The sequence below is a fragment of the Rhopalosiphum padi genome, chromosome 2 (genome assembly GCF_020882245.1).
Source record: "Rhopalosiphum padi isolate XX-2018 chromosome 2, ASM2088224v1, whole genome shotgun sequence".
NCBI lineage: Eukaryota > Metazoa > Arthropoda > Insecta > Hemiptera > Aphididae > Rhopalosiphum > Rhopalosiphum padi.
This window is the reverse complement of record NC_083598.1, coordinates 26,280,858-26,294,822: the sequence shown is the minus strand read 5'-3', so window position 1 is coordinate 26,294,822 and position 13,965 is coordinate 26,280,858. Positions and strand designations below refer to the sequence as shown.

At 27.3% G+C, this 13,965-nt stretch overlaps 3 protein-coding genes across 4 annotated transcripts; 2 read left to right on the top strand and 1 right to left on the bottom strand.

The window, feature by feature from the left end:
* Positions 1-30: 30 nt before the first annotated feature.
* On the bottom strand, positions 31-3,719 carry LOC132919784 (abasic site processing protein HMCES). 2 transcript variants are annotated; one of them, XM_060981631.1, is made up of 7 exons: positions 3,413-3,719; positions 3,251-3,343; positions 2,751-2,985; positions 2,464-2,658; positions 1,219-1,440; positions 982-1,127; positions 31-220 (listed from the first exon to the last, which is right to left on the bottom strand). In XM_060981631.1, the coding sequence occupies exons 2-7, from the start codon at positions 3,268-3,270 to the stop codon at positions 118-120; spliced, it is 921 nt and encodes a 306-aa protein (XP_060837614.1). In that variant the 5' UTR covers positions 3,271-3,343; positions 3,413-3,719; the 3' UTR covers positions 31-117. The 2 variants fall into 2 exon arrangements, with proteins under 2 accessions (XP_060837614.1, XP_060837613.1); XM_060981630.1 differs by having other exon boundaries at positions 3,251-3,719.
* Positions 3,720-3,828: 109 nt separating this feature from the next.
* Positions 3,829-6,722, top strand: LOC132919782 (transcription factor IIIB 90 kDa subunit). Its single transcript, XM_060981628.1, has 3 exons — positions 3,829-4,063; positions 4,832-5,496; positions 5,577-6,722. Exons 2-3 carry the CDS (start codon positions 4,848-4,850, stop codon positions 6,401-6,403), a joined length of 1,476 nt encoding a protein of 491 aa, XP_060837611.1. The 5' UTR covers positions 3,829-4,063; positions 4,832-4,847; the 3' UTR covers positions 6,404-6,722.
* Positions 6,723-7,486: 764 nt separating this feature from the next.
* LOC132919783 (JNK1/MAPK8-associated membrane protein) lies at positions 7,487-9,852 on the top strand. Its single transcript, XM_060981629.1, has 7 exons — positions 7,487-7,842; positions 8,184-8,259; positions 8,359-8,630; positions 8,761-8,988; positions 9,128-9,303; positions 9,377-9,453; positions 9,512-9,852. The coding sequence occupies exons 2-7, from the start codon at positions 8,230-8,232 to the stop codon at positions 9,734-9,736; spliced, it is 1,008 nt and encodes a 335-aa protein (XP_060837612.1). The 5' UTR covers positions 7,487-7,842; positions 8,184-8,229; the 3' UTR covers positions 9,737-9,852.
* The last annotated feature ends 4,113 nt before the right edge of the window (positions 9,853-13,965 follow it).

Below are 13,965 nucleotides of genomic sequence, written 5' to 3'. Positions count from 1 at the left end.
TTTTTTTTTAAATGAATCAAATATTAAATCTTTTATTTTGAAAATATTATTATTATAATAGTTATAAATAATATACTATGTTGTATACATCAATTAAAATTGTATGATAATGAGTAATTAATTTTTAGGTTTTTTCCTCATTTGATCTTCATCATTACTATCACTTTTTTTATTTTTTCCTGTTAACCAAGATGTCATGAAAGTGCTGCTTTTGTTAACTCTGTAAATAAATAATGAATCTAAAATTATTTATTTGATAAAATTTTTAAAATAAACAAGTTAAGTTAAAATAGTATAGATATCAAAAATATTGGTTGTTTAAGCTGAAGCCTGAAATTAATTCACTAACTAAACTAACCTTTTTCATTATTTTACATATTACATTATAATTAAATCCCAGTGAATAATTTTTTTGAAGTATTATTAGCAGAATATTATGTTGATAATAATTATTCTGTTAGTTTTTGTCAATGTTATGTTTCCCAGTACAATATTTTATTGTTTGATTTTATAATTACTAGTCAAAATATTATGTGTGGTTATTAATATGTGCACCAAAATTAAATAATCTTTAACCAATGTTACAACCATTACAATCAGTTATCTATAAACTATAGTTGAGCACGTATGATATGAATACTATTATTATATCTATTCTATAGGTTTTGTTATAAAACACAGATGCATCGCGATATACACTATAAAAAATATTTTAACTAATCCATACAAAATAACTAGAAATATTATGGTCTGTCTGGTATAATGACATTGAACATAATATTGTAACTGGTATTTAGCTTGTATTTTTAGTCAATATTTTATAATAATATAAATTTGTAGTATTAGCATTGATTAAATATATGTATATTTAATCAATGGCATTATATTGAAAAAAAAAAGTAATTTAAATAATAAAACACAAATTTAGACTAAAACCATAATTAACAAATAATTAAATCATCTAACTAAAAATATACATACATTTTTGATGTTGGTTTATTGCAATCTTCACTTTTGTTACGTGAGTTGTTGACTATGCTTGACACTTCATACCAGGTCAGATTATCAGTAGGACGAAGCATAGAGATGGCTTGACTTGCAGACACCCTTCTAGTATCTAACCAGTCCTAAGTAGTTAAAATAAGTTTAAAAACATTAAACAAAGTAAAATCTCTTATTAAATAAACATTTAAATAAGATTTACAGATTAATATTAACCTCTATAAGTTGTTCATTCTCTAAGACTGCAGGAATTCTGTGATGAAGTTGTGAAAATGACTTGCTCGATTCCATTGTGATAATCGAATAGCTATAAACATCCCCATCGGATGAATTCCATTTATTGTAAATACCAGCTAATTGTAGTAGAGATGGTCCACACCAACCATTTTGCTCTGACCACTGAGCTGATTCCCAAGCATTTGTATCATAAACTGAAACCTTGATAAACATATTTTTATAACATTAAGTTTCATTTATGATTATTTATACCAAACAAAGGGTATATCGTTTAAAACAGGGTATTTTTAGTATAAGTATATGGTATAATTCATGAAATATTAATAAATTGTAAAACAAATTAATTAAATTTGAGTCAAAAAACCAATTCTATGAGATAATACTCATTAAACCCCATCTAATAAATTGTTTTGGCTATGGTTTATTTCTGTAGTAAATATACAAAGAATAGAGAAAAAGAGAGCAAAAGAATTTAGATTTAAATATTACATCTTAGAAGAACAAATTATTCTTAACTTCTTGTAGATAATAGATATTAATTTATATTTTATCTGACTATTATTCTACTACCAAATTACAAATGGCATAAATCATTACAATTCAAAGTTAAGAATTTATGACTTTTAGAGTACATTATTTGTTCAGTATAGTCGACTCTCGATAATTCGAAGTTGACGAGACTATTGAAAAACTATGAATTACCGAGAGTTTAAATTGTTGAGTAATTTGAAATAACGAGAGGGCAAAAAGAAATTTGAAGAAAAAATGTTGTTTTTTATTATTGTACATATTAATTATTTCAGTAAATTAGGTGGTACATATTAGAGTTATTTATTGTTTTTAAATTTTTAATTAAACTATATAATAATTATACTATTTATACTATGTAAATTTAATTATTATTACAAAAGATTATTATTTTTTGAAGAAATCTGTAATGGTTTTCTGCTTCATTGAATTTAGTTTCATTTTTGAATATATACTTCAAATTTCCGAACGTTGTATGAATGATACTTCGAATTAAGTGTTAGTGGCCAATTTTCCCAAAATTTAATTTTGAATTACCGAGTGTACTTAAATGCATTGTTTTTGTTCGAATTACCGCGTGATTTTCAAGGGACCGAGTATTTACTTCGAATTATTGAAGGTTTGAATTATCGAGAGTCGACTATAATTGATTATTGATTAAATACAAAAAAGCTGTTACTTCTATTCAATACTAACTCCATTTTTCTGTGGCATGTATATAAAGTAAGGTTTTTTCTTTCCAGGTCCCTCAGTTGTTTTCCATTCGTAGAAACCTTCACAAATTACAACACATCTTCTTCCCTTAGTCAATGGTTCACTGTATAGTTTTGAAGTTGTTACATTTTCTATTCGACAATTATTTGTACTCAATCCATGATTGTTGAAATTTCCCTAAACAAATTTTCATAGTTTAATATTTAAAATAAAATTACAAATACAATATAATCATTAATTTTTATGATTACTAATATTTTTATATTTACCTTATGCCAAGGAGGTATCATACCCCATATCATGGGTGTCAATATCCTAGAAGGGTAGCCTACAAATTCTTCGCCAGAAACAAGAATAGGAGTTATATCAGTAGGTGCTATGTTGTTGGATTGTTTAAATTGAAAGTTATCATTCATTTCATCATGCCATTCTGGTTGACGATACAATGTATCTTTACGATCTTTATAGCTCGTTGCTTTGCAATAAGTTTCACATTTCAAGTTACTAAAAAAACATAGAGATGATTATGATACAGTTTGTCATAAACTCATAACACATAAGTCAAGAAGATCAAATTATTGTTAATTAGTTAATAGTCAGCATCCAGCGCTTAAACCAATGAAAATACAGTTTATGAAAAATTAAATCATAAATAATATTCTAGACATCGATTTGAATTAATTATGTTAAGTAAATATATTTTATGTAATGATGTCATAAACCATTATTCTACATTTGTAAAAGAAAATTATAAAGGTAAGTTACTCACCAAGCAGTTCGGCCGCACATTTTATTTTCACATTCAACTTCAATACAACACAATAGATAACAATTTCACCGCATAGGTAATATTATACTCTATCTATTAATAAATTGTAATAATTATAATAATCTGCTACCAATTAATATATGTAAAATGAACATTAATTACTTTTTAATGACTTTTAAATAACAATTAATTAATAAATATTATATTAAAATATAATATTCAACATTACTATAATACTATTTGTCAGATTTTTCAAATTCAAATTCGGATTCGGAAATTTAGAATAACAGAAACACGGAACCACGGATAAAGATTAAAATTGAACTACTTTAAGAAGCACGATGCTGCATAATGGTATATTATGTGTAATAATTTAACAATGTTTATACTTATATTTATATAATATAATAGGTATATATTATTATATTAAATATTAACTACATAATATTCTCAATTTGTTTGGAATTGGAATACCACGTTTTTCCCGCTCAAAAGTTGATAACGCAGATAAGACCTATGGTATAAGAAATAAATAAATAATATTAGCCTCGTATACAGTGAGCAGCTGCTGAACGTAAACACGTAATATCACAGAATAGATTATGCGGTAGACTATTTCCGATTTTAATACTTTCGACATCGGCTGATCAGTCGACAGCAATCAGCACTCAGCAGTTGCCTGCCACTAGCCAGTGAACATTCACTTCATAGTTAGTATTAGCCATTCGGCTGTCTGCCTAATCTTCATTTCATGGATGTGTCTTGGCAGTGGTTAGTGCAGTGTGGTTGTACGTAATCTAGAACGTTAAATTAGTAAGTAATTTTGTTAAGTTTTTATATTCATTCCAACTTCTCAATCGCCACACTTGACCCGGATGGTTGGAATGTTGGATTGTAGTCTTATGAATTTTAAATTTTTATAGTTTGTTAATATCTTCGATATGAAAGTTTGAGTTCGGCTTACGCCACGACCGTGTGACGTGTGTTATTTCATATTGTAGTCCCTTTTACACGTGCAGGGTTATTGACATGAGACTTAATTATAATAAAAATAAATAATATATTTATAACCTTTCATCAATTGGTTTTCATATAGATTTGATTTCAAATAATACTTATATTCATACCAATTAGTCTCACATGTGTTTACTGGGTATATTATGTTACGTTGATTAATTGATTGTTTAAGTTTAGTCCTTGTCACTTTCATCAATGATCTTTAAATTTTATAATCTAAGTGTAGTCCTGATCCTCAATCGGATTAGTTTTATCATATTTCTACACCTACTCTAGGTACACATTTGTTTTCACCACAACTCAAGTATTAAATCACATGTTTTAAATTTTTCTAGTGTTGATTTTTATTTTCATCAGTGATATATTGTTTAATAGTCAAATTGATTATTTTATACTCAAAGTTTGAACCTGCAGTCTTCCCTGGTTTATGTTTTGTTGAAAACAAATAATAGTAGATAAATTACTAATTTACATGGTCATTTTGTTTGTTTGCATCAAATTCTTTTTTAATTATATTTTATGTTGTTTACTAACAATTATTTATATAATATTTTTAATAATTAGATTTAAAGCAGCAATCATGAAGTGTTCAGACTGTGGTTCTCTGAACCTGGATTCCAGTGATGGACCTACAGTATGCATGGATTGTGGTGGAGTTATGGACGAATCACATATTGTCTCTGAAGTCCAATTCGAAGAAACTGACCATGGATCCCGTGCTGTTGGACAGTTTTTATCATCTGATTCTCAAGCTGCTAACTTTCACAATTTTGGTAGCGCTTTCCACCATGGCATGAAGCAACCATCTCGAGAAATGACTCAAGCCAAAGCTAGGCGTGGTATACAAGTATTAAGCAACAGTCTTAATCTTAGTCCTCAAACTTTGGAAAACGCTTGCGTTTATTACAATATGGCATTGAAAAGACACTTTACGCGAGGAAGAAAGAATGCTCTGATCTATGCAGCATCTGTATACATAGCGTGCCGTATGGAAGGCACCATGCACATGCTTTTAGATGTAGCTGACGCTAGTGAAGTTAATGCATTTGAACTAGGAAAGACATACCTGAGAATGATGCAAACATTGACTCTAACTGTACCTAGTCTTGATCCCAGTATTTTCCTCATGCGTTTTGTTAATTCTCTAGATTTTGGTGATAAGACCCATATTGTGTATACAACAGCAATGCGATTACTGCAAAGAATGATGAGGGACTCAATTCATACAGGTAAATTTATTCTTAATGCCTATCATATATTAATATATTATACATACGTGATATGTCTAATCTCTTGTTTCATATTTTAGGTAGAAGACCATCTAGTTTATGTGGTGCAGCTTTATTGATTTCAGGGCGTATGCATGATTTTAACCGTACAACTGATGACATTATTAAAGTTGTTCATTGCCATCATGCCACTTTGAAGAAACGGTTACTAGAGTTTAAAGACACACCTTCTAGTATGTTGTCAATAGAAGAATTTATGACTGTTGACTTAGAAGAAACTCACGATCCTCCATCCTATCGGGTAGCTCGTGCTAGAGATAAGGAGCGCATAGATAAGTTTTTTGAAGCAAATGATAGTGAAAAAGTGATTGATGAAGTAAAAACTGCAATTGAAAAAGAACTGAGTAAGAAAAAAAATACTACAGTTTTAGGTGTCAACTTGGTAGAAATTGCTGCAGCAGCACCCCCCGAACCTGGAGGTAGTTGCAAACCTGTTAATGTAGGGCCTTCGTTAGAAATTATGGGTTTATCTGAAAATAAACGGTCTTATGAAGATGATGACGAAGAGGATTCATTGTGTGATGTTGTAATAGATGAAGACGAAATAGATTCTTATATTTTGTCTAAGGAAAGCCATCAAATCAAGAGAAACATGTGGATGAAAATGCACGGTACTGCTTTCAGAAAAATGCAATTGAGTAGAGAAGAAAGAGCAAAGAATCCAAAGGTTATTAGAGCTAAAGAAAAAAAAGCCAGAAACTCATTACGAACACCAGCAAAGACGGCAGCTGAAGCTGTGGAACGAGTTTTGAAAAAGAAAAAACTATCATCAAAAATCAACTATGATATACTTGATAATCTTGACAGTTTTGTTAATTCTGATTCCTCGTCCTTACCTGGACTATAACTTATTTTATTTTGTAATATAACATATAAATGTTATTTTGTTGTATTTAGTTGCTATATAAATTAGGCATGTAAATATACATTTTTTTTATACATGATAATATACATATTTGTATATGATATAACATAACTTTTCTACAAAAAGGACTAGATGAATTTAATAGTATTACAAAACTCTAATATTTTCATTGTAACAAGCAACTAGAAAGCTTTTTGTCTAATTACATTCAATTTGTAATAAGCTGGAATTATTATATTTTTATTATTTATTAATTTATATTATTAAGAATATAAAATTCGTCATTCATGACACTTGACAATTAATGTTATATTTACTTTATTTCGACATATAAGGCTAATTAATGTCTAATTAAAAATTGTATTCTGTACCTATATTTAATCCCGAGTTAAGGTTAGTATGTTGATAAATTCATGTCAAAAATATCCATCTACAAAAATCTAAGAAAAATAATTTGGTATAATAGTATGAGTACATCCTAGAATTATTTTTCTGCAGTCAGGGGCGGTTCCATGGAGGGTCCCCTCCCCCAGGCCTATATTTCTAAAAAATTGAATATTGTAGAAAAAAACATAAGCTAAAAACATATTATACCACCCACTATCATAGACACGTACAAGTATGAAGATACTAGATATGACGGTATGTACGTGCTATCTATATATTATGTATATTATGAAAAACCTATAATCATAAGAAAAATTAAAACAAGGCCCCCCCTAACCAAATCTCTGGAGCCGTCCCTGTCTGCAGTAAATAGCATTTATCTATTTACAAATTATATGACATTTTCTCTAAGAAATTTTTTTTAGTATAAAAAGTAAAGAACTGTAACGCTTACAGGGCAATAGCTCAGTGTAAGTTAAACGTGTTATGTGTAATGTGTTAAGTTTAACATATATTTACATATTAATATAACAAGTATATAATAATAGACTAGTCACTAGCTATGTACAACATTGTTCTGTGGTACAACTGTACTGTACACTAATACCACAGATAATCTTATCAACATTTTGTTATTATCATAAAATTCTATGTAATCAAAATCACTGATTCAAATATTTCATCAATCAAAATTACGATTGAGGATAGAACCGTGATCAAAATTATTTTAATAATAAGTAAATAATTATAATAAAATAAAATATTTGTATTATATAAATAATTTTTATTATGTAAATAATTTATTTAGTCAACATTTTATATTTTAGTATACTGTTTCGACTTTTGTGGCTACTGCCCACCAGCACTTTTAAAAACATTTAATAGTGTTCTATATACTGTTCTGAACGTTGTTATTTTGAAACAAAGTATACACTATGACGGCCGACAATAAAGCTTTTTAGAATGAACGATGGTTTGTGCTGATACACAGCTGGGATATTTAGTACACAACTAATACATTTATATAGCTTGATGTGAGTATTAGACAAATTTATTTTATATTTTAACACTGTGTTGCTATTTTTTCCCCGACTATACATTCACCAATTATTGGATTGCTAACTATCATGTTACAGTAAATGCCAGTTCAAGAAATCCTATAATAATATAATTACCTATAATCGGAATCATTCTTAAATTATATCATTCTGTGGAAATAACATTACATTCAAAATCAAAACACATTTTTAAATAAATAATTTTTGTTCGATAATTTTCTGATTTATATAGCCCCCACTCCTCTAAACATTATATTGCTTAAAATATCTCGTATACCTATATATTTTAATGTCATTGTTGATGTTTATGCTCTCAGGTATAACATAATCATATAAAATTTGTGTTCACTCTGGCCAGCTGTAATGGGAGATTATTATCAACATTTTCTTAATGTGAGTTAAATCTATAGTTATATATTATAATAATATGTGAGATTTTTTTGTGAAACATGTATTAATAGTTAATGGGTTTTGATTTTGTATTATTATTAGAATCATAACAATATTGACCATATACTCGAACTGAGATGTCCAGGTTACTATTGTGGTCGAAGAGATTTGGGTAATGGACGTACAAGTGATTGTGGTTCATGTCCATCTGGTACAAAAGTAAATTCATTTCATATTTGTCAACCATGCACAGATTCACCATCGTCATATGATTACATGTATCTCTTATTCATGGCTACTGTGCCTTTATTATTTCATGCTGTGTACATAGATCTGTCTTTGTCATCAATAGTATGGGCTTTCAAAGGAAAAAGGTATTTATTTTTAAAATTTTTTTTTGTTTTATAAGATGTTATGTTTATAATTGTAATACTTTTAATAATTGTATTCCTCTTAATACATTATATTTTGACTGCCTTACAAATTATTATATTTTAATTACAGTGGGAATTCTCAGAAAAAAACAAAAACAAAAATTGTCTTAAATATTTCTGCAATATTGGAAATATTTATTGCAGCAGCTTTAGCAGTCCTAGTTGTTGATCCTATAGGCCAACTATGGATTCGATCGTGTCGTACACAGTGGCTATCTGATTGGTACACAGTTTTGTATAATCCAACACCGGATTACCGTGAATCATTAAGATGCACTCAAGAAGCCGTGTATCCATTGTATGTTTTATTAATATTTTATATCATTGATTATAAATTATTGTACATATTTATTATTAATGATATTACATAAATGTATTAACATATTCATCGTAATGTGTTATCTAACATATTTTTATTTTTGGTGATCAATTTTCAGATATTCCATGATTTTTATTTTTTATTTGGCTTGTATAATTGTTTTACTTACGATACGTCCTTTGCTCTCTGCTTATTTCAATCTTAACAGAGGAGCCTATTTAAAAACTATATATGCTGGATTATATTTCTTTCCCATAGCAGCTATAATTCATGCATTCTTAGGAGGCATTGTTTGTAAGTATTTTTAGTAATTGTTTATTCTAAATATGTGTTATTTAAATTAATATCTATTTTTTTTTTTTAATAGACGTCACATTTCCTTATATTGTAATCGTTGTTTCTGTAATATCAAGCGCAATTCATTTTGCTACGGAAATAAATCAGGTATTATATATTAACTGTTTTATTAAAATAGTAAATAATGTTATGTTCAATTCAACAGTCTGCAAAATATTTGATTGTGAACACTGTATGTGTGCCAAGAAACATACTGATCGTAGCTGTCCATTGGGTCAGTCATGGATTTGGTATTGTAGCCATAACTCAGTTGGAAAATCCACCAGTTGACTATGCTTTATTGTTACTTATTCCTTTACCAACTCTTTTCTATATAGCAACTACACGCATAAGCGAACCATCGAAAATACTTGTATCGTATTGTAATTAGTCAGTTGATTGTTTCAAATTAAAAAAAGAAATGAACAAATTTACAATTATTAACTATATTTTTATACTGTATATAAATTGTTATTTATGAAATAAAAAAAGTTAGTTATTTAGTAATTCATCATTTAATATTTACTACCTATCAATAATTAAATGATTTGATATAATGTTGATCTCCAAAATACTTTAAAGTTTAATTTCTTAATACTCATAGCCTCATAGGTATGCATACAGAATGTACACAGTACTGTGCTCATGCAAACCCTATGATATTTCATGGGCCGAAGACCCAATTTCTCAATTAAATTGCCCATATATTAATTGCAATAAGAATGTCCCACAAAGATTTACCCATTGCATTATCTCCTGAAATAATGGAAATATCATAATTCTATATTTTTTTTATAAGACTCACAGGGACAAGGACTTCAAGTATTACATATTTTAATTTAATTTTAATGTTTTGGTAAAAAAGTTTAAAAAAATCAAAGATAGCCATTTTGTAGAGTTTATTTATTCTGTAAATGTTGACGTTTCAATATTTTATTTTATTAACATAGTGGGTTTTAATATTTTTTCTAGTTTCATGAGAAATTGTGAATTATTTAATACCAAATAAGTGCCAGTGTTATCAAACACGTGGCCCATGGACTCGTGCCCATATAATAATAGAAAAATGTTAAAAATTATGATGTTAATGAACATAAAAAGTTAAAACGTCGACATTTTCAGAAAATAAACTTTACAAACTGGCTATCTTTGATTTTTTTTAAATAATTAGATAAATAACTTTTTTACCAAAACATTAAATTAAATTAAAATATAAAACTTATAGCCCTTGTCCCAGTTGTCCCTAATAGGTCAATAATATGCTCATAGGTCTATATTAATAATACATACTCATAATATGATTGCATAAGTAGTAAAATAGTTCTTGTGGAATGTAGACAAATTAAAAATAGTGAAAATCTCAATAATTCATAACAATAGTCAATAGTTCAATTGTTCAATATCATATTTTATGTTACTAATTTATTTGGAATGTACCAAATTTTATTTGTAAATATTTTACTATAAAGGTAAATTAAATATTCATTTAAATTAATTGCCAATGTCAAATTTTAGATAAATAATATACCTATTGTAAATTATATAGATAGGTAGGTACATATTATATAACATTAATCAAGATAATCATCAATAACTTTTATTAATTTTAATTGTATTTATTATTTAACACAAAACAGTAAAATAATTGTTAATTAAGAATAATAAACAGTTATTAAGAAAATTATATAAACAATCAAAGCTTTTGATTCGTTTATTTAATTAATTATGTCAACATAGATACCTACTTAAAACTTAATGTTTTTACAAGTTTGATATATTGTAAAACGCGAACTTTGTGTTTAATTTATTACACATATTTTGATAATTTATCAATTACAATCTATTAATGGCTGATCTGTGAGCGGCAATTGGTGGGCGATGGCATAGTTTCAATATTTCAATTCAATACAACGTATTTTGAATATATTAGCATTGGTTATTATCTTTAGACAATATTATTTAATAACTCAGAAATTGTTAATTCAAATTTTAATTTATGTAGGTACCTACATCAAAAATTACAAAAAAACCATCTGCTTAGATTAGAAGTTCGAAACAATTAATCAATAATAAAAAAGAACACTCATTGTTTGAAAAAAAAAAAATATTTTATCGGCATAGGACACTTTTTAAATGATATAACATATAACTCATATAACTGGTAGTATGAAAAATCGAAAGTATTATTTAAGAAAATATTGTGGATATTCAACTAGGGTAGAAATCATAATTTGAATAAATGTATAATTAAAGAAAATATTGGTGCGTGTTTCGTAGATCATTCTGTAATCTGTATTATATAGTAATGATAATTTTCATCTATCCATTTAATTCTGCACGTAGTTAATATTGTTAATAAATAAACGGATTAGAAGTGGACTATGGCATAATCAGACCGTAACGTACAAAATATCCAACATCTATTTACCGCTAGCTTACAAAAATATTTGACTTCCTAATTTTTTAAATTTTCAAATTTACTATTTAAGTAAAATATGTATTTTCTGTATTTTTTTTATTGCGTTACTAAGTTCGATTCATCTTATTGCATTATGTACAACTATTGTGAGATGAAAATATTTTTACTAATAATGCTTTCAAAAAATATAATTTATGACATATAAGTTTTAAAATTACAATTTATTAATGATATGAAGATAAAAACATAATTAATAAAAAATATTTGTACCTAACTAACGAATGATATATAAGAATATATATTTTTTTTGTTTTTGATCATTGGCAACATTACAGCCTGCAACGTGCAAGTTTACCAGTTTTTTTAGCTCAACAGTTTTCATACCATATTTTTATTTCCATGCAATATTAATTTATTTATTAAAATATATTAATAATTTAATACAATGATAAACTAGGTAATAAGGGTATTACGAATATTTACTATTTACTATTTAGTGTCGAAAACAAATGACTAGAATTAATTCTACAAAAAGTGAGTGTTTGAGCGGTGATTGAAAATAATAGATTGTATCAAGCATATACCTGCATAGGTAGGTACTTGAATAATATAATTCATAGCCATCGCTTTTACTAAAAAAAAATTAAAATAAATCGAATATTCAAATTCAATGTGTTATCTCAGTTATCTGTACTCTGTAGGTTTTATTTAAATGTTTATTTTCATGGAGATTTACAATTATATTCATGGACTCATGGTACAATAAGCAAATGAGTGGTAATACAATGTGAGGTGCTGAAAAAGAAAACATCGAATAGGAGTTTTATATTAGAAACTCCCTATAACGTGAGTGGTAGTTTTATGGAGAAATAATATAAATATTAAATACTATACATTTTTATATTTTTATAGTGTACATTTTACATACCTATATAATACGTTATACGTCTGAATTGACTGAATTATATATTTATATCTTTGATTAAATAGACTTGGGACTAACTTGGTCATAAAATTTCACTCAAACAACAAATTACATATCGACAGACCAAAATGTTAATGCATTATTATTTATTATTATGTATTAAAAATAATATGTCCTAAAACTCTAGGGAAGTATTGTTTCCTATATCTAAAAATAATGGCGGTGTTAAAGTTAAGCATAGCGTATTAGCGTTTGTTACAACGAAGAAACATCAGAAGTATAGGGTCGGTGTACAATGTTACATAGGAATTCGTCAGCTTGACTGCTGCTTAGTAATGTGTAATCACTATAATCTGAACAGATTACTGATTAGCATGTAAAATTAAACACAGGGATTCAAACTTGTATAAAATTGAATCACTTATAGTAATAATAGGTATTAAGGTTTGTCTAAAAATAAATTTAACAATACAATACAAGTCGGGTTATTTTGTAACAGACATGAGGACATTTGACACCGGCTCGCCCCTGATATGGTCAGACACGTATCAATCATTAAAACCAATACTTGAACTAGGTAGGTACCTATTAGGTACACTGTCGGGAAAAAATATTCTGTATATTTCTAATCTAATTAAAAAAAAAATAGAAACCTTATACATTGTCTAGCGATGAAGATGTGTATTAAATTCATCATTAAATTTCTTTTTTTATTATTATTTTAAATTCAAAATGACAACGGTATGATAAATTCTATGGTAGGTATACATTTTGACCTAGCAAATAATCATCTTAAAATATCAAATATTCCTGTCATTTTTTATCATGGTGACTTACACTTATAGGTGTATTTAGAGATAGGGCTAAGCCCCCAGTTCGAATAATAGCCCATTCATAATGTTGAGCCATATAAATTTTAAAAATATTCAAATCAATAATTTTTACGAAGTGTAAATTAATAATTATTGACGTTGATCAAAAAAATTATATCAATAAAAATAATTGTTTTATGCCACTTTATCCATTACATTTCTTATAAATTTATAATATTATAACATACCTACCGCGTTATTTTTTCTATTAGTAAAATGTTATTTAGGTTAAATTGTGCTTATTTTAAATACCCACATATGACATATGATATATCACAAATATTGTCTCCGTTTTACATATAGAAAAAACGCGTTTACACAGTCTGACTAGTCTGAGTATAGAGCTCGCTCAATTTTGGTTCTAGAGTAAAGTAAACATATCTATTATAAAAATAAAAGATGAC

Excerpts from the sequence above, each read along its gene's own strand:
- LOC132919784 (XM_060981630.1), bottom strand. The coding sequence starts at position 3,270 with ATGTGCGGCCGAACTGCTTG. Across the intron at positions 2,986-3,250 it reads ATGTGCGGCCGAACTGCTTG|TAACTTGAAATGTGAAACTT; the intron begins GTGAGTAACTTA and ends ATGTTTTTTTAG. Across the intron at positions 1,128-1,218 it reads AGAATGAACAACTTATAGAG|GACTGGTTAGATACTAGAAG; the intron begins GTTAATATTAAT and ends TTAACTACTTAG.
- LOC132919782 (XM_060981628.1), top strand. The coding sequence starts at position 4,848 with ATGAAGTGTTCAGACTGTGGTTCTCTGAACCTGGATTCCAGTGATGGA. Across the intron at positions 5,497-5,576 it reads GAGGGACTCAATTCATACAG|GTAGAAGACCATCTAGTTTA; the intron begins GTAAATTTATTC and ends TTCATATTTTAG.
- LOC132919783 (XM_060981629.1), top strand. The coding sequence starts at position 8,230 with ATGGGAGATTATTATCAACATTTTCTTAAT. Across the intron at positions 8,260-8,358 it reads ATTATCAACATTTTCTTAAT|AATCATAACAATATTGACCA; the intron begins GTGAGTTAAATC and ends TATTATTATTAG. Across the intron at positions 9,454-9,511 it reads TTGCTACGGAAATAAATCAG|TCTGCAAAATATTTGATTGT; the intron begins GTATTATATATT and ends TCAATTCAACAG.